This window comes from Caloenas nicobarica, chromosome 3 (assembly GCF_036013445.1).
Source record: "Caloenas nicobarica isolate bCalNic1 chromosome 3, bCalNic1.hap1, whole genome shotgun sequence".
NCBI lineage: Eukaryota > Metazoa > Chordata > Aves > Columbiformes > Columbidae > Caloenas > Caloenas nicobarica.
The window spans coordinates 103,413,208-103,437,598 of record NC_088247.1 but is presented as its reverse complement, the minus strand read 5'-3'; the positions used below and the strand labels follow the sequence as shown (position 1 = coordinate 103,437,598).

At 44.3% G+C, this 24,391-nt stretch overlaps 1 protein-coding gene across 1 annotated transcript; it reads right to left on the bottom strand.

Moving 5' to 3' along the window:
• Positions 1 to 4,437: 4,437 nt before the first annotated feature.
• LOC135987797 (histone H3.3A) lies at positions 4,438 to 11,531 on the bottom strand. The gene is made up of 4 exons (XM_065632997.1): positions 11,421 to 11,531; positions 9,816 to 9,970; positions 7,723 to 7,876; positions 4,438 to 5,080 (listed from the first exon to the last, which is right to left on the bottom strand). Exons 2-4 carry the CDS (start codon positions 9,941 to 9,943, stop codon positions 4,952 to 4,954), a joined length of 411 nt encoding a protein of 136 aa, XP_065489069.1. The 5' UTR covers positions 9,944 to 9,970; positions 11,421 to 11,531; the 3' UTR covers positions 4,438 to 4,951.
• Positions 11,532 to 24,391: the final 12,860 nt, after the last annotated feature.

Below are 24,391 nucleotides of genomic sequence, written 5' to 3'. Positions count from 1 at the left end.
AAATAGTAACAAAACCGCATGAAAGTCTGATGGCAAGTTTGCACGTCCTGGGACAGTAATCCCAAATGACAAAATGCATCCTCCAAATTCACCAGTGTCAGAGACTGTTAGCGAGCAGTTATCTAGCAGAAATAATTGCACTTACTCTCCCCCCTGAAGAAGATGGCATTACTAATTTCAAGTAGGTGCTACAACTTGTTGTAGAGCAGACATTAATGAACCTGGTCTCTGGACCGTGGCATCACCTAATAGCTACTGCCAGGTGGGATAAAGGGCTAGATAAACCCAGCTCAACAGTGCATCACTTGAACACAGGTACACCAATATTAGTTAACTTTCTATTCAGCAAGTTACTTTTCTAAACAAAATCTGAACTGCTGAGTTTAAGCTCCACGTTTGTCAAGCTCTCAAGAACTACCAGTTGAATTTGATACAACCACACAAGAGAGACTGATCTTGTGTCTGAAGTTATTATTAATTTTTGGCTCTGGTAGGCAAGCTTGCTTTTTGTGTTGCTAATACAAAGCTTCCAACTTCAGGAAAAATAAGGCTATGCATTTACTCTTGAGAAAACAGCAACTAAATACAGGTGTTAAAATACACATCTAAAACAAAGACCTAAAAACCAGCTTATTGCATCCATGTTATGAAGGACTTCACAAAATAATTCGGAGACTGAAATGTGGAGATACATGCAACAATATGCCTTAAACAAACGTTAAGCCTTCGCATATGTCTGCCCCTAACAAGTAAGGAGCCACGTCACGTCCATCCCTCCAGCCAGTACAGTTAAACTCCTCCCCAGGAAGATGTCCGCATGACCACAACTTGTTTCTAGCATTGAAAAATCTCAGCTGCAACTGAATTACCCAAGAAATAGCAGAATTGCTATGGGGAAACAAAAAAAGAAATAGGTAAACTATTTTAGGAACCAAAGTTCAGCTGTATTTTTTTTTTTTTTTTTTTAGAGGTGAAAGAGGAACCTGAAGCCATTTCTTCCAAAGAATGAGAATGCTTTAAATCAGTATTACATCTCTCTCACATGTAAAACTTTAATTATTTTTGCAGAGAATGCAGCACATTTAACTTAAGCAGATTTCTTCTTCTTTCACTGTTAAGTTAGCCCACGTTCAAGTTTGATAGTATTCCCTTTCCCTACAGCTCCCAAATACCACAAGTTAATAGGAATTCACATTTTTAAATATTGTAATTTCTTCAACATAGGGCAACTCTAGATACTAAGAATCTTGCAAGACTAAACAGTGCTTGCAAAACTGACTGAAGAAAAGCATGCTTCTCAAAAAACAAACAAACCCAAAAAACCCTTAAGTTATTTCAAATCCATTAATGTTTGTCAATAGTTTCCTCAAAAATTCTCTCGCCCAACAAGCAGGGATACAGAGTTCCCAGAGGACCACCCCTTGCTTTATCAAAAGAACATTTGGGATGCAAAGCGCAATAAAATGTTCCAGTGGATTGCCACCCCGTAGGCCAGCTAACTCCCCAGGACTCATCTCCCCAGGCAGCAGCCCAGGAAAGCGAGACAAGCTGCCATACCGACTTGGTAAATCTCTGCAGACTTGGGCTACAGGCCGATGTTCTTTGTAGCCGATGCCCAACCCTGCACATGCGGACAGCTAACAGGGCCACCAGCAGCTGCCGCTCGCTGCAAACAGCACGACGGACACGTGCCAACGTGCAAAACAGGGAAACTACATTGATCAAAACGCAGTTGTTCAGGTATTTTTAAACCACGCTGCTGCATGTAACTGGATCAGAACTATTTTGTCTGCCCTTCTTCATCCCAGGGAGCAGGAACCTGTAATCCTGAAGTTACCAAAGGAAGGGAGAACCAGCATCTCAACACGAGCAGCTTAAAACTTAATTCCACATAACATGCTATATCCCACCTTCTCTAAAGATCCACATGTGCCCTAACCATGGATCTCCAGTGCTACATAGCCCTCTCGTCCCTCCACCGCTTCCCAAATATCTTTTTGTAGGAATGCTACTGCACAAGGAAAAACATTGATTAAACAGGAACTGTAGATGGTCTTGTTCCTCCTCCTCTGCAGCTTTTGTACTAACAGCAATCCTCACCTTTTTATTTTACTCTTTCTGTATTGCAGAGCCTGCCTTTGAGAGACTCCCAGGTGCAAGTGAACTGTCAAGTCTGGATGAGTTATACCAATACTTAGAGAGCTTCCAAAATCTGCTCGAAAAAATATAACCCCAAATAACTAAACTCTCAGCAACATCACCTTTTGTACTCCCTTTTCTCCACTGACATTAAACAGCATCAACTGAGAGATCCATCTGAAATGGGACTGACATGTGATCATTCTGGCAGTTTAAAAAAAACTTAAAAGTTTAATGAGAGTTGATGATGCAATTGTTCTTACTTTCATGTTGCTGCACAGTAAAGACAGAAAGATGGTGTACTTGGGGTAGGTGGTGAGAAAGCTAGAGATTAAGCAATTCATTCAGTGGAAAAGTCTGAAGAATGAAAACCCATCACGCTTGGGAAAAAAAAAAAAACAAAAACCCAAACATATGAGGTGCAGAGAAGTGGTACCCTAAGGTTCCTCGGGAATAAAACCAAGACAACACTTGGTATCAATACAGACATGGAGAGCTGATCACTAACAGGATTCACACGGCATCTCTAGGACAACTGTCACTGCCAACACCCTCAAAAAGGCAAAGCCTATCCCTAAGCTGCAGGTGTGGCACTGCACACTTACACCTTGCCAGCCACATGGATTCCTGACTCCCTCATCTTCCATTCTGAATTCTTCTGCCTCAAAACAGTTTAACATTGTCAGTTAAACTGGGATGTTCCTCACCCCGATTCTCTCTTTTAAGAACAAGAACTCAGTATTTGAGTACCAAAATCTCTTTATTTGGTTTTCTAATATACCTAAGAAAGAAAACTAAGGTCCTTATCAAAACTTCAATTCCAGGTTATTAAACAAAAAACCCGCACGCAACAGCCCGATTACCTTTTAGTGTAGGTGGTTGCAGCATTGTTGACTGATGCATGAAACAGAAATCTAAAGTACAGCACAAAACAGGTAGTTTATTATATTGAAATGCATATAGGGTTGTTATCGAGTAGACAAGAGTGACATCTTAAATCAGTTAAGTCTCAGTTGCTCACGTTTTATATTTCTGTTGTTCTGGATGCTCCGAGAAGTCTTTGTTAATTTTCAGCTGATAGCTATGAACCACTTGGCATCAAAAGGATGTGATCACATTTTGTCTAGCATTAGTTTTCTTGGTGACAAGACACTTCATTTAAATAGACTTCATTCCGCACAGCCCTGGCAGACAGCACTCATTACTAGGGCTGAGCAAGTTCTGAATAATGTGATTTATTCTGTAATTTTTGGCTCTCTGTTCAAGATAGCAAAGCAGATAATACATCTCTATTAATCCTCTTTGGGAATCTTCAGACAAATTCACTCGTGTGTCTAGAGCTCACTCAGAACCTCTTGAAAGAAGCTGGCGGCAAATAAGCTCTGCAGGCTCTTAGCATAGGGGTGAAATCTGTTCGCAGCCTACATATTTTCTTCTGTGTAACTAATTTCATTACCTGCAAGAGCTATCAAAAAGTACACCACATAACTCATTCCCAGACTGGTCCATCAAAATCCTTAACCAAGTTGCAGGTAAAAAATTAAACCCAAGTTTTTATAGAACATACTTTCAGCAGTAAATTTATTCACAAGAACTTTCATCAGCAATTGGGAATACATATATATAAAGTTTCAAATATGTGCTCCTGTCTAAGTACTGCTTCTATGAAGTATTATAACTAACAAAAATGGTACGAAAGTGTCTTTTTGATTCAAGCGTACAAACTGAAACTAATCACAAGTGGACAAAGCTCTCAAACGTGCTAGAGGGTGTGACTGAGACAGAAAGGTAGTCAACCAAAAAGTTAACACCTACAAACTGAGAAACCAGATAAGAGTGCAAAAGGGTGTAAAAAAATAAGAAAAAAAAAGCACAAGCCCCAGAACACGCCAAAAAAAACCCCAAACCACCACACCCCACCACTTATACCAAACTAACAAACCATGAAAATCAGAAATTATTCCAAATTCAGCATTAAGTTGAATAAGAAAGGAATTTAAACAGCAACAAAACTGTTTTTTCTCAGCACTGTGGCTTATTTAGAGCGCTCAGTCCAGCTCCAAACTCTACCTGGTAATATACTTACCGAACTGCTTCCACATGGAACTGAGAAAAATTTTATACTCTTAAAAAAACCCCTCACATATACACCACTTCAGCCAAGGCAGTGTCCCCAGTGTTTCCCAGATCTGCTCTAAGTATTTAGGCCACATACTGAAGAGAAAAAGGGAAGGCTGATTATTTTTTCATCAAATAAAACCCACATGTAATATTTAAAAATCAAGACTAACAGCAGGCATCATTTAATGTATTTTAATAGCAAACTTACAGGAACAGCACAGAAGACAGACAACATTAAAAACATGTACTTGCATGTAGGACAACTCAGTTAGAAAAGTATAGTGAATGGATGGAATCTATTGTATGATAAAAATGCTACAAACACCATTTAGTTGCCATTGATAAGAAATTTACTTGTTTAAAAAAATCCAAATGCTGGCATTGTCCAGAAAAATTTTGACAGGTTTATTTATATTTTTTTTTTATAAAGTTGAATTGTTGAAACTTTTTCACTGAGACTTTTTTTTTGACCGCATTGCTATTTTTTTGCCCCCTCGTTTATATTAAAAATCCACACACAAATGAAAATGGAAAAAAACTTGCCAATACCCAATTCTGTCCCCTGTTTTTCCATTTGCAACCATATACTTAGGTACCTTTTAACCCCATGGAAAAAATATCTAACGTTCATTACTACCAATAACAGGAAGAAGATTTTGCTTCGAGAATGGCAAACCCATCAGAGTGAAGTTTAGGCACGCTCTCCACGTATGCGGCGTGCTAGCTGGATATCTTTTGGCATGATTGTGACACGTTTGGCATGGATAGCACACAGGTTGGTATCTTCAAACAGGCCAACCAAGTAGGCTTCACTTGCCTCCTAGTGTAGAAGAAAAGAGTTAAGAACACTTTCACTCTTTGAGCACTAGGAAAGAAATAATAGCAATAATTCAAAGTACAATGTAGCATGGCATTAAGCTTAGGTTTTTATCTTTTTTTACTCAAAAACATCAAGTTTTAGATTCTCACAAAATAAAAGCCTCCATTTTCTTATAAACCCCCCAACAATATTCCACATCGAAGTTGTTTACTATTACCATTTGGTGAAGACATCCTCCAGAACACAACTGAAGTGATATTTTGACAGGACTCTCACAAGATAAGGGGTTCTCTTATCAAAAGGTTAATTTGCTTAGGAACTTCTCTTTTTTAAAGGCTGGGTTACACTATTCAAGTGACTTGTCCGCTGTGTCTTCCAGAGTAAGAGCTATGGAGCATCAGGGGAAAGCAGCAGGTGCCAGGGGAAAGAGCAGCAGCTATTCCTTCACAACACCCAGATCAGACACATACTCCTTGCCATAGGATACTGAACGGGTAGCTTAATTTGAAAGTCAAAAATTAGCAGGAAAAGAAAGGTAATGAGAATTATTAGAAATACAAGAACCACTTCTTTAGCTCAGGAACACGCTGAATCACCAAGAACAAGACAGTAGCCTAAGAACTACATTCAGACACTATGCCTTCTTCCTGCCTAAGCATCCCCTGTCTATTTGGGGCACACAGCACAGCCCCCCCGCCACGATCACAGAAGGTTCTCACCTTATGTCTGCGAGAACCATGGGACCAGCACTGGGGAGGGTAAAGAACAAGTCCTGTCCTGGAAAAACCACCACCCTGACCACAGCGTTTTCCCTGTTACTGAACCACTGCAGACAGAATTCTGGGCTAGACAGATGCTCCGTTGGACCTGATTATTCTTCTGGCTCACGTTAAGTTAGCTGCTGTTAAGTCCGGCACAGCAATGGTAACCACTTATGCATTTTTGGGTTGGTATGGAATTCTAACAATTAACAATCTCCTAGGAAACATATGACCAGCTCACAGACCAGGACACAGCATCTGGTTGGGGTGAGAAGGCAGGAGTGACAGGGCTCAGTTACAGAAAGGAGGTTGAGGTCCACCTTTCTAGAATACATGCAAGAGAACAGTTTGTGTGAACCAATTCCTTACCAGGAACCACAGAATCAACCTACTAAGTTCAAAGTTCCTGTTTAAAAACATAGAACATTTAATACAAGGAAAGAAAAATATTTACTACAGAAGATGAGGATTGCAGTATTAGTAAGTCTCTTTGTATGCAGTAGAATATGGCTACCATAAACTCCCCTAACACAGTTTTCCTAAATCACTACGTGAAAAGTTAAGACACTTCACCAAATAAGCCATGCTGGCACAAACACCACAGTACTACAGGGGTTAATAGCTTCTTTTTGCAAATATGCGAGCAGGAAGCAGTAGGAATAGTGCATGGACAAGTTCTATGCCAACAACTCCCTAATGCACAACCACGAACATTCAAACCAGCATTCTGAAAATGGATTAACTACTGACTTAAATTTTAATAAGCAATTCCCAATCAAGACACATAGATAAGCCTCAGGATTTAAGAACCACCACATTCACTCACAGCAGTGAAGACAGAATAACTAAAAGCAAAGGTGGCAACTTTGTGAGTGCACAAAGCCATCTTTTGAAGTTGAGCACGTGCTCAAGTTTATAGGATCTCATAGCATATCTTGGCCCTTATCGAGTGGAAGTTGTTAACTAAAAAAAAAAAAAGACGACCATTTTGCCAGCATACGAGATATTATACAATTACAGATAGGTTCTTGGACAATCTTTCAACAGCTAAAAGAAGAGTGAAGACCTATCTTTAATCAGGAGGTGTCTTTCTATCATGAGAGAAAAACATTTCCACCATAAGAACAGAGTCTTGGAGAGGACTTAACTTAGATGCAGGAATCTGGGCCAGAAAGAACACCCTTAATATACTCTAAATATGTTATTCAACTATTATTTTTAAAATGTGTTTAGCATTAACTACATTACACAAAAGGACTTATTTCCCTAACTGCATTTAGATGTGGCTTATCAAGCTGTTTTTCTTTAAGGAGCATTTGACGATATCAAGACCCGCATTCGGACACACTAGAGCAAACTTTGCACGACGCTTTCCTCTCCAACTGCATCGGTTTCAAAGGCAAAGCCTCTCACAAAGCTCGAGGATAGAGTAAACAGGACTTAAGTGTCTTAAGATGTACTGTTCTGTCAAGTGCAACTATTTGAAGGGGGGGGGGGGGCTATTAAAAAAAAAATTAAGAGTAATCCCCACCCCAAATGGCATTTATAGCCTTCATAAGGAGCTGCTGAGCTGTCACTGCATTATTTTAGCCTATGGTATCTACAGGGCATCACCCGCTCCATCCTAAGCAAAGGGAAGGCTGAAGGGCACATCCCTTCATACCAGCCCCTCCAGGAGGGGCCACGCCCACCGCGGCAGCCCACCAATCAGAAGGAGCGGGGGCTAGCCCTAGAAACAGCCTGGCCAATGGGGGCGGGAGGCGGAGCCCTGCCTTACCTTCCGTCCGCAGGTTTTGGGGGCTCCGGGGGGCTCTCGCTGCGCCAGCGCTCGCAGCCCCGCCGCCTGCCCGCCCCCGGACTGCCCCCCCGCGGAAGGCTCACCTGCAAAGCACCGATGGCAGCGCTCTGGAAGCGCAGGTCTGTTTTGAAGTCCTGAGCAATTTCACGCACCAGGCGCTGGAAGGGAAGTTTGCGGATCAAAAGTTCGGTCGACTTTTGATAGCGCCTGATTTCGCGGAGAGCCACGGTACCCGGCCTTTTAAAATTAAACAATTAAAAAATAATTAGTATTCAAGACATATTCCACATCACCTTAAAAAACACAGGCTCATCATCGAAATTAAACTAAGCACTGTGCATGTGCAGTTTTTGCTAAGCACGTCCCGGCATTTACACTACAAAACCAGTTTTTCTGGCAAAGGGTCACTGTTTTCTCTCCATTGATGTGTGTAAACTTCACCTGGCCCCGGCAGGGACCCCTCCAGTTGACAGCATGGCAGGAGCGGGCCCTCGGGCCCCTGACTTTGCTAAGAGAAGAGGCAACAGCGCACATTGGCCAACTGACACCAACGCGTCTCTGTGCAGACGTGGCAAACCACAGCACCGCCGAGAGACGGCTGGTTCAGCAGTGCCATGGGTGCTCTCCCTCGATGAGCCTGACAGCAAGCACAATTTTAAGGGGAATCTAGATCTTCTTCCCTATTGACATAAGACACTGGCAATGACAGAATCGCAGAATGTGAGGGATTGGAAGGGACCTCAAGGATCATCCAGTCCAATCCCCCCGCCGGAGCAGGAACACCCAGATGAGGTTACACAGGAGGCGTCCAGGCGGGTTTGAATGTCTCCAGAGAAGGAGACTCCACAACCTCCCTGGGCAGCCTGTTCCAGTGTCTGTCACCCTCACTGAGAAGAAGTTTCTTCTCATATTTAAGTGGACCCTCCTGTGTTCCAGTTTGTACCCATTGCCCCTTGTCCTATCATCGGTTATCACCGAGAAGAGCCTGGCTCCATCCTCGTGACACTCACCCTTTACATATTTACAAACATTAACGAGGTCACCTCTCCATCTCCTCTTCTCCAAGCTAAAGAGCTCCAGCTCCCCCAGCCTTTCCTCATAAGGGAGATGCTCCACTCCCTTCATCATCATTGTGGCTCTGCGTTAGACTCTCTCCAGCAGTTCCCTGTCCTTCCTGAACTGAGGGCCCACAATATTCACAGAACTACCAGAATTTATATTCTGTGTTGTATTATCAGTACGAAGTACCTAGTATATTTCCTTGTGTTAGTTTTGGTGTCAGAATGTACTTTTGCAGACACAAACTCCACCCATGAAGTTAACACCACATTTACTTCCATGAAAACTTTGTATTTTCCTGCTCCAGCTTTATGACCTTTCTCCTGGACTATTAATTCCTCCTCACACCTGCAGCAACAGACTTGTAGCTTAAGTTGGCTATTTCAAACCCGCTTCTCCTTCCCAATCCACTTTTCCCACCCCCCGCAAAGGAACGAGTACAACTAGCCCAAGACCACCCTCCACGCCGAAGCACGGCTGTTAATACTCTGCACCGAGCAGGGACTGGAAAACACCGTTTTCAGGGGGCTGTCCAAAAGATGCGTCCCCCTGCCAGCCCGGGCTGCGTGCCTGGCATCCGTGGAGATGCGGCGCCCTCTCGCGGCTCGGCACCTCCCCTGCACGGCCACCGGAGCCGGAACGGCGCCGGGCACGGATCAACCCCCGCAAGTACATTCAAATCCGCCGGTGACAATAAACTTCGCGGCGGCACAACCTTGCTGCGGTATTTAAATAACCAGAAGTAAAAATAAAATTTAAAAAAAAAAAAAAAAAAAAAAAAATCGCGGATACGTTGATTCGCGGGGTGTCGATTTTTTAGGCGTCTAAGCAAAACGCCCAAAAAACGGTTAATGGTAAATACCGGGTCGATGCTCGTGCTGGACATTTATGTGGGGGTTTTTTTTGGTTGGTTGGTTTTTTTTACAGCAGGTGGGGACCGGGCTGCGGAGCGGTGCCGGCGTGCGGTCCCGGGGAGGAGGCGGCAGCGGAGGGAGCGCGGCACGGCACGGCGGAGAAGCTCCCCCCGCCCCCCCCTCGACCCCGCACGGAGGTGGGGGGGGGATTGGGGGTGCGCCCGGTACCGGCCCGGCGCCGCCTCTGCGCGGCGCTGCGTTACCTGTAGCGGTGCGGTTTCTTCACCCCGCCAGTAGAGGGCGCGCTCTTGCGGGCGGCTTTGGTGGCCAGCTGCTTGCGGGGCGCCTTGCCGCCGGTGGACTTGCGGGCCGTCTGCTTGGTGCGGGCCATGCTCCTGCCGACGTCGCTGCCTTACACCTGCCGGAGGGACGCGGGGGTGTGGGGGCGGGGGGAGAGAGGCGCCGGCCGGCTCAGAGCGCGCCCCGTCGGTAACCGCCCCGCAACGGGCGGGTTGCCCCCCCGCTCCGGTCCCCGCCGCCCCGCGCAAGGCGCCCCTGCCCGCGAGCGCGGAACGGCGGGTCGAGCCGTTAGTCCCGGACGCGCGGCCGCCTAACGCCTCCCATCGCAAAAAAAAAAAAAAAAAAAACCAACACACACACCATAAAATTAAACGTCTGCCGATCGCGGAATATTAAAATAGTGGGTTTTTACCCACGAATTCAATAGCGAGGCTGCGGCGGCTCAAGCCCAGCCAGTCGCCCCGCCAGCAAGCGCGGAGAGACGGCTGTCACCTCCCCCCGCCGGCCGCCCGTCACCTGCGAAGTGTTTTGCAAATAGCGCCCGGCAAACCTCGGGGGACCGGCGCCCGCCCCGCCGCTGCCACCCGGTGAAAACCTCCTTCCCGAACCGCGGAGCGGGTGGGAGCGGAGGAGCAGCCCCCGCCGGGCTGCCCGGCCCTCGCCGCCGCCCGCCCGCGCTCTCCCTCCCACCGACAACCGCAGGCGAATCGGCGTTTACCGTACAAAAAGGGAAGGGTCCGGATCAAGTGCGAGAAAGCAACTAACTTTTTTTTTTTTTTTTTTTGGGGGGGGGGGGGTGGCTGGTTTTTGGGTGCCGTCTTTCTCTTTCTGTGCAACTGCTTCCCCAAAGCCGCCTCGCTCCCAAGCGCCTCTCACAGGCAAACTCATCTCCCAGACCCAGAACAAAATGGAAACAATCACGAAATGCAGCCCTAGTCCTTTCGCAGAGGAGGAAAAAATAAATTGCAAAAAAATAACGCCAAAAACATCGCAAGGAACTCCAAACCATGTGGGTGCAGATGAAGGGGGAGGCAGCGGAAAAGTTTGCAATCGAAAACCAAAAAATTGCGTTGGGTTTGGGTCGTTCCTTCGGCGAATTTCTCTCCCTTTTTATTGTTTTTTATGCAATAGGAAAAAAAATATGGTCGGTGACCAGAGAAAAGAGACAAGATGGTGAAGCTGAGCAACAACTGTGGGGAGCAGGGGAAGGAAGGCAGGAGAGTTACCCTGGGCTGGCGAGTGGCTCCTCTTTGCGGCCGCTTCCCAGCCCCGATCCGGGGGGATGTCGGGCTCAGGAGGCAGCTAAGGGGTCGGGGAAGCTTCTGGTGGGGGTTTGGAGCGGGGGCGAGGGGAGTAGAGGGGGGCAACGACCGCTCGAAGCGGGGCCGGGGGTACCGGCGGAGGGAGCCGCTCCGGCTGCGCCGGGAAGGCGGCGCGGGGAAGGGGACGCGGGCTGCCGCCTTCTCCCAAACCGCCCCAAAAGTTTGTGGGGAGGCTCGGGGCAGGCGCCGGGGCGCCGCCGGGGGGTGGCGGGGTGCGGGGGGCGGCGGACGCGGCGCCAGACTTACCCCGTCCGCTGGGCGAGCGCGGCTGCCGTGCGGGAGGGAGGGCGGGCAAGCGAGAACGAGGAGGAGCCGGAGCTGCTGCTGCTGCTGCTGGCGGCGGCTCGAAGCACAATTGAAAGATGGCTGACTCGGGAGGGCCGGCCCCGCGCTCGGCCCCGCCCCCGGCCGCCGCGCCCCGCCCCGGCCCCGCCCGCCCGCCAATGGGGCACAATGGAGGGAAGGCGCGGCCCCGCCCCCGGCCCCGCCCCCTCCCCTCGGCGCCCTGTGTACAAACACAAAAGACACGCCGCGCGCGCCGGGGGGGATTCCCTCCCACGCCCCTCCCCGGCGGGACCGGAGCGGGGACCGGAGCGGGGACCGGAGCGGAGCCTCCAGCCCCGCCGAGCCCGGCACCCCGCGCCGGCAGCCCTCGCCCTCCCGCCCCGCCCGCAGCCCCCAGCGCCCCCCTGGCGCGTCCGGTTCCCCCCGCCGGGTGGGCGGCAGGAGCAGCAGGGACCTGGAATACAAGCCCCAGGGGAGCAGGGGAGGGGGCTGCCAGCAGCCGGCCGGGGGTGGGCAGCGCTGCAGGGCGAGTCAGTTCCAGCTCCTACCCTCCCCAGAGTATAAAGCACCTTGTCATCCCCCAGAGTCAGTCTGACTGGCTTTGGGTGGGGTTTTTTGTTTTGGGGGTTTGTTTGCTTTTGTTTTTATTTTGTTTGTTTGGGGTTTTTATTTTGGTTTTTTACATAGAAGTAACTCCAGAATTCTCACCACAAACAGGGCCTGTCAGAGCTAACCCAGTGGGAGCCCTCTTTTCCTCACCCTGCAGAATAAGAGCTGAAGGACAGGAGAGGACGGCTGAGGTCGGAAACAAACTGCAGACGCAACGCGTTGTAAGGAAAATTGGAGGTTTGGGGAAGGAAGAGGAGTCTTGTGCCCTGTATCAGCGCTGTCAAACTATTTCAAGTCCTGAATGCAGCTATTAGAGAAGTGACTGTAAATTTAGCACTGTCATCACCAACAGATCCCATCCACTTGTAGCAGCTGCCATGTTGTTTAATGAGAAAATTCACTCTTACTTTATTTTCTGTTAATGTCAGAAATGAAATGCCCTATGGGAAAGTAACCTCTGCTCTAATATGACTGAACAGTCACTTGCAATTTTGTTAACTGCATTTCAACTACGGAGTCAAATTCTGTACTCACGCAAACTTGTGCCACCATCTTGTCTGTCGTTTAGGTATGAGAAGGAGCTGTACCTGATTTGCAAAATCTTTCTTATGGATGACGATGTAATGCAGTTCTGTGCAGAGGCACAGCTGCCTCCAGCAGCAGAAGCAGTTTAGCCATGTGAGCAGAGTAATTTGCTTGGGGCTAATCAAAACTGATGAGGAAAAGAGTGTTCTCGTGGGCTGAACACCCTGCTAAAATAGATGTAGGCTGCTTTGGTACTCAAATAAATGCAATGGGCTGAACTACACAGACTGGTGTAGACAGACACCAGGTACAAACCTCTGATGCTATGATGAGCTTATGGGAGGCGACTCAGGAAAAATAAATTATAAAGGATTTTAGTTATGCTTACAGAAGAATTAGTGGAGTGATTTATCTGTTGATAGTATTTTATGAGAGAGCAGCACCTTACTGGAGAGCCAGAAAGGGAACTCAGAGCTGTACAGTATTACACCATGGGGTATTTGTAAATAAACCGCAAAAGCCAGGCACTGAAATTGGCATCAATTCCCAGCATAACACACACGTCCCATAACGAGCAGCTGGAAAAGTTAAAAGCCGGCAGCACCAGTTCCCAGCCGCAAGAAGCTGCCCAGAGATTAATAATTCACAGATCATCCCTGTCAGCTTTAGTTCCGAACACGCTCGGACGGCAGGAGGAAGCAGCCGCGCTTTCCCCGCTTAATCCCCGCGTCCTTGTCCTTCCCTGGCTCGGCCGGTGGCACTGGGGCAAGGCGCGGCCGAGCCCCGCGGCCACGTGCGGCGACCCGGGGCCGGCGCGCCCGGCTGGCTGACGCGCGCCCCCGCCGCTGGCCCGGCGCCGCCATTGGCGGGAGCGCCTGGAATTCCATGACGTGGCGGGAGAGGCGGGGCGAGGGGCGGGGCCGGGGGGCTGTCCCGGCCCCGGTGCTGCCCGCCCGGCCCCTTCCCCTGCGGGGGGCCCGGAGGGAACCCAAGTGCTTTCCTGAGGGAGACGGGGCTGAGCAAGGCTGTGTCTGTGGTCTAGGACTCCACCGCTGCTGCCTGGCCTAGCGCTGGTAGTTCCGGCCGATTTAAAATGCTCAAGAAATGCGCAATCAGGAAAAACATTTCCAGTATTACCAACTTCTGCACCCTCGTTTCATCCTCGCTGATTAACGCTGTTAAAAACCTGCTTTTCCAGGGCTATGGGAACATGTACAACCCTGGGGCAGCCCTTTAAGCTTTATCCCCAATGCGATTTCGTGCCAACGGGCTGCTGGCCCAAAGCCGCAAAGACTCCAGACGTTCTGCTTTCCCCAGCAGCGCTGATAAGCCTTCACTCCTCCTTTCCGAAGGCCTTTATCTCTGCAGACCACAGGGATCTTCCACCCGTCAGCGTCTGTAAGCGGCCACGAAGAAATCTAACCTAATGAGATTCCACCAGTTTAACCAACAATAACACGCCAAGGACAACTGCAGCGCTTCGTCCTCACCCAGCGTCACCCCCGCCGCCACTGCGAACATGTCCAGATCACCCCGGGAAAGAAGATTAGGAGGGAAAACAGCTGGTCCAGATCAGAGCCAGAGAAGACTCAAGTGATACCGGATAGAAAAGATAAACATCCAAATCGGAAGCTGTCCGAGATGTTTTTAGCGCCTTTCACAGAAAGTACACAGCCTTCATTCAGCTAAAAGAGGCAGATTTCCACAGCTCATGCTCATTTTGGCTATCCAAGTAGCATACATTTTTCCAAAATATTTTTACCTTCATCTTCTGGAGAAACACTTATCTTGCCCAGGAGACTCTGGGCATTTTTTATATCAGGCTGGATTAGTTGCAACTCATTGTATTAAGCTTGAAATACTGTTTCAGAATTGTTACTAGAAAAAAAAAAATTTGGAGCAAAGGCTTCAATCTCAAGTCCTCCAAGTAGCTCCCAGTCAGCTTCAAATGCTGGTATAAGGCACTGGCCCTGTTGGCCAAAGAGCTGACAGATCAACCCCGTAACATCGCAGAGTGCACAAAGATCAACAAACAACCACAGCAGTGGAGCAGATGAAGTGTGCCTTTTTTGAGGTTATCCAGACACAGGAGAATAAGTGAGTCCAGAGTATGACTGGTTTTAAGCAACATTGCAGGCATCTGTCAGAAACATTCGAAAAAGGTTTTCCACTACAAGAGACATTCACAGTTTATCAACAAACTCCAAATGGTCTCTGATCAAAGAAGAAATACTTATTTCCTATCCCCCCCTAACTAAAATCCAAACGTCTAGCTCCTACCCAACAAGCAGAGAAAGGTCCCCTCCTACTATTCTGAGGAAGTCGAGGTTGTTATTAATAGAATTATAGAATCATAGAATGACCTGGGTTGGAAGGGACCCACCAGGATCGTCGAGTCCAACTCCTGTCCCTGCAGATGATTGCATTTTATGCAAAAAGCTACTCAGACATTTCTACAGGGGAAGGAGTATGAAAACTTAAGCTTTATTTATCTATAACACTCACTTGACCCCTATTTCCACATGTCTCCTCCTAGACTCAACTCTCCCTTCCTGTTCTCCTTCAGACCCATCTCTTGTCTCTCACTCATTGATCCTCCAGCCACCCTTGGCACTCAAGCTCTGCGTCCTCACTCCTGTTCCCCATCCCAGCTCGCAGCCTGCTGGACATTTTCTGATTTCATGTTCCCCACACGCTCTCCTTCATCCAATGAATTTGCTCAGGCAGTTTCATTTTTCACCACCTTTCTCCTTGACCCTATCATCCCCATCTTTCATCCTCTTGACTTTCATGCCAAACCACTCCCACCTTCCCCTAGTTTTTCAGCCAGTCCCAGTCCCACACCTGCTGTGTGTCCTTCTGCAGCTCCCAGGCTGGACAGCCTTTCCCAATCAATTCCAGTCTTCATCCTTACTAGCCCAGTCCAGTGTTGCTCCATCCTCACTCCAGTCCTGGCCAACCTGCCACACAGTTTCTGGCTTCAGCTGCTATACAGTTACAACTTCTCCTGGAAATTAAAGCAATATCCAAGTCCAAAATGCTGTTAAGTTTTTAAACTATCTTCATCTTAAGATGTATTTTGGCAGAATGAAAACATTTGTAAACCTAACTTTATATTAACAGCACATTTTGGTGCAGACGTAAATGTATTCCTAAATAATCATGTACATGAAAGGTAAAAATACACTATTTCCAGTGGTTTTACTAGGAAGTTACTAGGGTTAGCAATCATTGGCACTTACGAAGGAAAGTACGAGTCATTTAAAATCTCAAAATTATTCACAATAATTTTATCTCTGTGTAGATAGTTTTCTATTATTACTTACTTTGAAATTTTGTGTCATGAATTTGTACACGACAGATGTTACAGCATTGTAATAGCAGCAATTGTAACATGCAGTTCTTTGATATGCTGGATTGCCTATTACACCACACAGTGCACATATCTATCATTCATATTATTTATACTCTCTGCTAATATATATGCAAAAAATACACCAGCCAAAAGCAGCAGCTGTACAGTGCACTTATCTCCAGAGATTGGCACCTACTGGAAATACAGATAAGAAGTTGTATAGTAGTAGTAGACACAGCGTTTTCCTCCCTTTCATCTATTTTTGTTGTGTCTTTTAACCATATATTTTGCCTTTTGCTGTTCTCTAAAATACTTCACATATATTAGATATTATGGCCCCACTGTTTAAAGAAAACTCTCAAACACATGTTTACTTTTAAGCACCTCTCAAGTTTCCATGGACTTCAATGGAATAAACATACTCTTAAATCTACACACGTGCTAAATTGTCTCCCTGAAGACTGATCCCTGAGGAAAGTCCCCCATCTAAATAATAAGGAAAGAGTACATGAAAAAATTATATGAATTCCTGGGTTCTTTAGAAAAGCTTAAAAGAGACAGCTACTTTAAAATGCAAAATTATCAGTCCTGTCAAAGGTACTACTTTTCACAATTTGAACATCACATGTGCAGGGGATTCAGCACAATCTATTTTGGAGACAAACTGCATTTTTCTATTGTCTCATAACCCAAGAGCAGTAAATCCATTTTGCTTTTCTTCCTCCAACCTTTTTTTTTTTTAATTTACAGTTTCAATGAAAAGTTTCGCCCAAAAGGAATTTCAAGGACAAAATTCTAAGAGAGTGCAAACAAGTCTACAATAGCACAGAGAATAAGATTCAGGACTCCTGGATTTTCCTTCTCTTTTTGGATTACTGCTAATTTTTAGGAGGCTTGATGAGTTTGACTCAGCCTCCACCTTTGTGGTTGCTCTCCTGCAAAGACTTACCAAGTTCCACTGCGTACATGCCTGCTTTTATATATGGACTATGGGCTCTAACTCCCTATTTATCATCCAGGATTCTATTATAATCTCATTTATACTGCTTGTTATTAACATACATGCACTGCTGGAACTCATCTCTCATCCTTCTAATGAGGTCCTACAGAACATGAAAGAGTAAATAACATTACACAAAACAGCGCTAGTTCTTTCTTTGCCATGGTCTAGTGAGTTTCTTCTGGTGGAAAGAGTGCTACACAAAAACATCTAAGAGCACCCTATAATGACATCCCAAAGCTCCACTCCTATTCCTATCTTCTTTGCTTATTTGTTTGTTTATAATACCCTTTAAAATATGTTTAATATTTTAGTATCCTTTTTATTAATATATATCTATACATAAAGTCCATTGCCTTTTAAAGACCGGAAGTTAAAAATATCTTTAATTGCCTGCTACATAGCTAAGAACAGTTCCAGGTACATAAGATGCATTGTAGCTGTATTATCACAATCTCCATTTTTTCTTATCAGCTTTGAAGGGCTCGTACACAACAGTGAATTATCTTAAGGTGGAAAGAGGACTTGAAATGTCACATCAAAAAAGCAGTGTTCCTATTATACTGACACTATAAAGATCCTAAACAGAAATATAGGTAGCTTTTTAAACACCCGTACTCAATTTTATATTATGTTTTCATTTTGTATGTGCTTAATATTGGATAATTATATTCTCATTTGTTTCAATGTATGGGATGACAAAGGACAATAACAATAAAAATAGCACTACATGTTTACACAGTCATGGATCTCCCCTTGTCAAGACAACTTCAGCTTCTTATTGACTCCTCTAAGCTTATGCCTTTTCTTCTTCCATTTCTCAGGACAGCATTAGGCTATTTTTCTTAAGCAAATACTATTGGTTTGGAGTGCACTAAAGGGTTAACTGAAACAGAGTCCTAGCACCAGATAGGGAATAGGGTACAACACATAATTGTGAAGTTATTGTACAGCCTTGCCAAAGACTAGAAATTATTTGATATGACAAGGAGTATCTGTGATTTTTAGATAAAATATGATCAAATGTCATAACGTATTTCAGAGATATGCTGTGAAATTTTAATTACAAAAATAGGTCTAAGGCATTGCTTTAAAGGACTGGTGGACAAGTATAAAGAAAAGGGAGTTTATTCTCTGTAATGAAAATACAAGATTTTGAAACTTACTGTACCTGCTTGAGTTACTTTGCATTGACAGACATATTTTAAGTGGGCTTTTGCAAGATTTTCTGCAGTATAGGGAAGAGCAATTGTTCTGGGGAATATTTCTTCCTAAAGTTACAGTACGATAAAATTATCTAACTCATTTTAGCTCTCCTGGTTCTTCACACATGACTAAGTTATCATAACAACCTTTTCCGTCTTTTCGAAGCATTGTATTGTACTGTGGAAAGAACTGGATAGCCTGTGGGCTTCATCCTAGTGGAGACTACTGTAAAATCTTTTATTTCCTAGTACTTCTGTGTTGATAGATTCATTAAAGCTGCCAAGGAGAAGCAACCAGCACAAGCTCTAATTGGTTCCCAAATAAGATCTCTACTACTACAGTGATTTACTCAGAGCTCCTGTTGTAGGAGAATTTCAGCAAACTGATTTGGCCCAAGACTCACAGATGCTGGAAAATAAAACCCCTGCAGGCTTGCATTAGGGAGGGGGAAAAAAAAAAAAAAAGGCTCACTCTTTTCCACCACCCATTAGGCTCACATTGGCCTCATTTTGCAGCGCTGTTGTTGTAAAGGATGTCTTTTCATGCACTGATGCAGTCTCTAGCCCCTGCTGACACTGCCTTGAAAGGTTCTATGAGCTACTATACTTGACAGAACTGAAAGAATAATATTATTTATTTCATTTCTTTGCTCAGTGGGGTAATCTCACGAGATATGAATTTCTTCTTCATGATGGGCCTGGGGATAGCAGAGTGAAACTCAGCCATACTTTACTAAAATGCAAACAGCACAGACCACAGTACTTGAGCTCCAACAGCAAACAGCAGGCCAAAATATCAGGTATAATGCCCAATATTACTTGAACAATAATCTGCAGACTCGTTACTTTCAAAACAGATCTGCTACTTCCTTGTAAAAGCACAAGAGTAAGATTGTCTTGAAATGGCACGGATGCTTCACAAGCCTCATTCATGAAAGTCTCATAAATGAAAATATTATTCTGAGGTGTGACCTTAACACAGTTGTGAAGTGCTCTGCCATATCCCATCTTTCTTAACAAGTACTCCCAAATCTCAAACCCCACCTTCTGGAGAACTAGTCTCTTGAGAGACAGCAGAAAAGGGAAAGAGAAGATGGAGTGGCAGACAGTATATTTTAAAGCGACAGCAATGGACATTAATTATTTTCAGTCTTAAAAGATTACAGAGTGTTAAGGTTTTTTAAAGAAATGAAAGCTTCCTATTTTCCCAACATTCTTTGTAAGTCACACACTCTGCAGACTATACTTTACTGTACCACATTTTTAGATAATTTTTCTTCATTTCTCCTCCTCCTCTTCTCAAATTCACACCTCAATGTGAAAACTGCAGTTGCTGTTAAGAATAGTACTTAATATTAGCGCTCCTCCTTAGTTCCCTAATGCTTAAAAACTTATGTAACAAAATTCACATTTAAGCCTTCTAAAGAATAACTAATTTGCCCTGACTACTCATTGTTGAGTATCTACAATCCCAGCTGAAAATAAAAGGATTCACATGTATTTACCATTTCTGAAAATCAGGCCTAGTATGCCTTTGACCACATACCCAAATGTGGGCACTCCAATTAGAGGCTATTTTAAAAAATTCCTTTAAAAATACCCATATAACTGCTTTCATGTCACAAAGATGGTGTTAGAGCAAGAATTAGAAATAGTTCCTGGTTCCTAAACATGTTCTGACCACACATCTCTTGTGATAGAGAAGGGAGCAGAAGAAATAGCGCAAAGGAACGACGTGGCAATAGGTAGTTCCTTCCGATCAAAGAGTGCCTGCCAGGTCTCACTGTCTTTGCAGGTGCTGCAAAGCTGCTTTCATGGGGCCCAGCTGCTTTAAAGGAGTCCAGTGATCCCTGGTGTAGAGAAGAATTTGTCAGGCAGCACCAGTCTTCATCTATGACTTGTACGTCTTTGCCAGTTGCTGACAAAATTCCCTCTTAAGTTTTACAGTGAGTTTGAGGAGTTTTAGTAAAAGCCCCGAATTCCTGCAGACAGGTGATGACATCTGAATCTCATCTTTTGTTTTTTGAATTCTAAAGAAAGCACCAGGCAGTTGTGCTTGCAGAGATGAGCTTGGTCCCCTGGCAGCTCAAACCCCCCCAAAACAAACAAACAAGTAACAGAAGGTAAATGAGAATGCACAATTTACCATGTGCTAACATTGCATGATTCTGGCAAACTTTGTGTTCTGTGGGGACTCGCTACAAATTTTGTATGCTAAGTCCTGGCACTACCCTGTTTCCCTGCAAGTAAGACAGGGTCTTACATTACTTTTTGCTCCAAAAGATGCATTAGGGCTTATTTTCAGGGGATGTCTTATTTTTCCATTAACAACAATCTACATTTATTCTTGAACAAAAAATTAACATTTATTCAAATATAGTCATGTCATCACATTCTGGAACATCATCATAACTCTCCAAACTCTGAATTCCATTGTGAATTTCTTGTGACTCTATTTCCTCTAGAACCATTGGCCCCAATTTCTCATGTCTAGCAATAGCGCTTTCCTTAAATGAGCACTTCTTGCCCATGTAGCCTGCTTGTAGCGCACTAGCAACACAACTGTCAGTTGTCTGCTTTTCTTGGTGAAGGGTCTATGTGTCTTGCTGCATTCTATTGCCAATTAATTTTACTTTTTTACATGTGTAGCTGCCTGGACACTACTTAAATTGACTTTTTTAATGAACTGTAACTAGGGCTTATTTTTGGAATAGGGCTTATATTTCGAGCATCCTCAAAAATTCTGAAAAATCATGCTAGGGCTTATTTTCAGGGTAGGTCTTATTTTCAGGGAAACAGGGTACTACTTAAAGCATATGAGTGATATGTTAAAATACAAGTCACAATTGAGGCAACTAAAGTGGAGAACATCAGTTGGGTTTAACGTGGACTGCAGAACATAGATCTCAAGTCAGAGGCAGAGAAGCAGCACCACTTGAAACCTCAGCAACAAAGAAGTGCAGGAGAGGTTACCAGCCTGTTTCCCCTGGGCTACAAGGTTTTCAAGCCCAGCTCCCATGCTGGCACTCTGTCCCACATCCAACAGAGGGGCTGCTCTTCTGTAGGATAAATCCCCACTGTGAGAGGGAGTATTTTATCAGGTGATAATGAAGTTGACATTACACGCTTCATCACATCTCGAAGTTACACCCTGCAGCCTAGCCCTGACCCACAATGGACAGCGAGCATTCCTGGGAGCCACTGTCATTTCCCACCTGCAAAAAGCACACAGCACCCTTCTCCCTTGGCTCAATGAAGAATGAGCTGGCTGCCTGGCAGTCTTAAATTTTGGTATGTGGCTCAGAGGGTCAGGAAGATTGGCCATGCCACATCTGCAATATTTAAGATTCCTGGTTATGAGAACCACAAGATCACTTGTAGAGGTGAAGTGCTGCTCACACAAACTGTGCAGTGAACACACTTCGGTGCCGTGCCCAGCTCTGCAGATGCGAGACATGGTTCAAGGCTTCCCCTGACAAACTGTTCCTGTAATGTCCTGCTACAAAGAACAACAGGAGAAAAAACAAAAAACAAAACACCTATCATCAACAAGATTTTTCCAACTGTGATTTTCACACACTAGCAACACTTATTCATAGACTCTGCTTTGAGACATAAGCAATCTGACATATTCTGACACCGATATCACTTCTAGGCCAAAGCCCAAGTCAGACAGGAACACAGAGAAACAAATGCACAGCTGTATCATTGTCATGTTGCTAATATTCAGATATAACCATGTGAGGACATGGTTTTTCCAGGCCTCACATACATATGACTTAAGAAACTTCTCAAAGGGCTGTATCACAAATTCCTCATAGATGACAAATAATTACCTCCATTTTGGAAAGGATTAGAAGAAACGCTGGAGTGGAGCTCAAAATACAACAGTGACATTCCTTCAACATCATACTAACAATTTTATTTTAATTGCATGGGTGCAAAAAGATGTTGTATAAAAGAATTGGCAAACTATTCCAATATTGATCCAACAAGAAGCTACACACGTCTGTAATATTATAATGTCAGGATTCTCTAACTCGAACTTACCGTGTAAAACCAAAAAAAACCCCAAGCATTTTTCCTAAAATTTATTTGCATGGTTTCTTTTAAAGAGAAACAAATAAACACCTGCATACATTATTATGCATTTTAGGTCCTCTTTAAGCTAGCAGAACATTCCTGACACAAGGAGATTAATAATATTGGTGTAATAATATTGTTTGAATGTTAAGTGGGGCTCATAATCATCCAATTCAAAGGAAGCCATGTCAAACTCAGCACCCAAAGACTGAGGCCTCTCTACACGACGGACTGGATCCTTAACTTAAGACATTTCTCCCTCAAGCCAATGGAGCTTGGAAAATTTACACTAGCCAAGGATCTGACTCATAACATTTTATCAAGGGACGAACGAATCAATGACATGATCTGCTTTAAACAGGACTTATGAACACCCACAATGTGCCACAGATGTTAATCACATGTTATCTCTGCTGAACATAACCAAAAGTGAGGGTTTGCCTACTTGAGGCACTCTGCTTTAAATTTCTGTCTTTTTAGATCTGTCCGGTGTGCTCTCCCTTTTGTTGCTGTCCTCATTTTCTCCTTCAGTTCTCTTGTAGAATCTCCCCAAGTAAACTGAAAGTAAGCAGATGTGGGTGGAGTAATGTAATTTGGGAGCTCCTCCCAACTACTGGAAATGCAACTTCAGTTTTAGCAAGGAACATTTCCAAATCAACTTTCATCTTAGTTGAAAAACGAAAGAGGATATCCGATCTTTTTTTTCCCTTTTTCCCCCCCCGCTTCAGCTGATCATTTCAAGAGGAGTATAACTCACTTTGGTCTAGGAGCTTCAGATTATTGCAAACAGCCTCACAATTGTATAAAAAGCTCACATTGCAAGGGCATGTAAGGTTCACTCTCCTGTTTCTTACAAACTTCGAGGCATAGGGCTCTGACAGATAATAGAGATCTACCACATACACAATACACATCTTGTACTGTATGCTCACTCTTAGTTTTGGATTTTTGCAAAGCTGCCAAATGTTCAGATGCCAATTGAGAAACTAGAATTCAGGCCTTACACAGATATTAAGTAATTCAACACAGTGTCTCCGCAAGCTATAATTAAAAGCAGTTATCTTCATTACAGGGAGAGCAAAAGTAAAGAGGCAGAGGCCTATTTTGGTATTGTTTCCTTATAAAATATACTGTACACTACAACTAACCCGCTCACCACTCTCTGGCTGTATTCAGTGAAAATTAATCAGAACAGACCAAATCTAAGCACTAAGGCTAGCAAATCAGAGGAGACACAAGGTTAAGGAAATCTTAGAATCTTTAGTATTCACTTCTACAGTATTACCTGGGTGTCTAATTAGCCAATTCATCTCAAATTCTTGCTGTCAAATTTAAATTTATTACTAACACTAACAAGGCTGACTGTGATTATGATACCTAAGGTCAAACAAAAAGGGATCTTCTTTTCCCAGGTTCCATACATATATATGAGCAAAGCAATACCTGTTCCTTCCCCAAAAGGACTCACAGTTCAAGGGAGAACTCACAGACAAGAGAAGGGATGAGGGATATCACTTAAAATATGAAACAGTTGCGTATATTCCTTTTAGAATATTCGAAGTGTGCAGAGATATTAACAAAAGTAAATTTTGTCCACTGAAGTCACTTCAAGAATTTGAAAACATGTCTTTTACGAGTGGGTTTTCCATCTGCTAGACAGTCGTTCATGTACTATCATATATATGGAGACTGGCTCATCTGGAAATATTTTCTTTTACATCTTAATGGTATCTCAATGCGTAAGTTGCAGATAAAGGACTCACAGTTCATCCGTCCATAGAATGGAGACAAAGATATTGAGCACAACAAAGGGACTAATGTGAGGGCAAAACCAGTTTTACAGCATTTAAAAATCTTGATTATGTCTAAGTATCTGCGTTATTGCCAACTGTTGGCTATAAGAATAATAAAATACATTTATTCATCACAGACTTGTTAGGAGATTGATATCTAGCCAATCACTGTGAGACAATAAGTATATTTAACAGTAGCTAGTGTATTAATACAAGGGTAATATAAGTAACATAACATTTGTATTTCTCCTCCCCCTGCTCCCAACCCACTATCAGGTATCTTAACACACTGTCTCTACTCATTGCACTGATGACACAGAAACTGAAGCAGATGACTATTGACATTTGGCAGGAAGCTACAC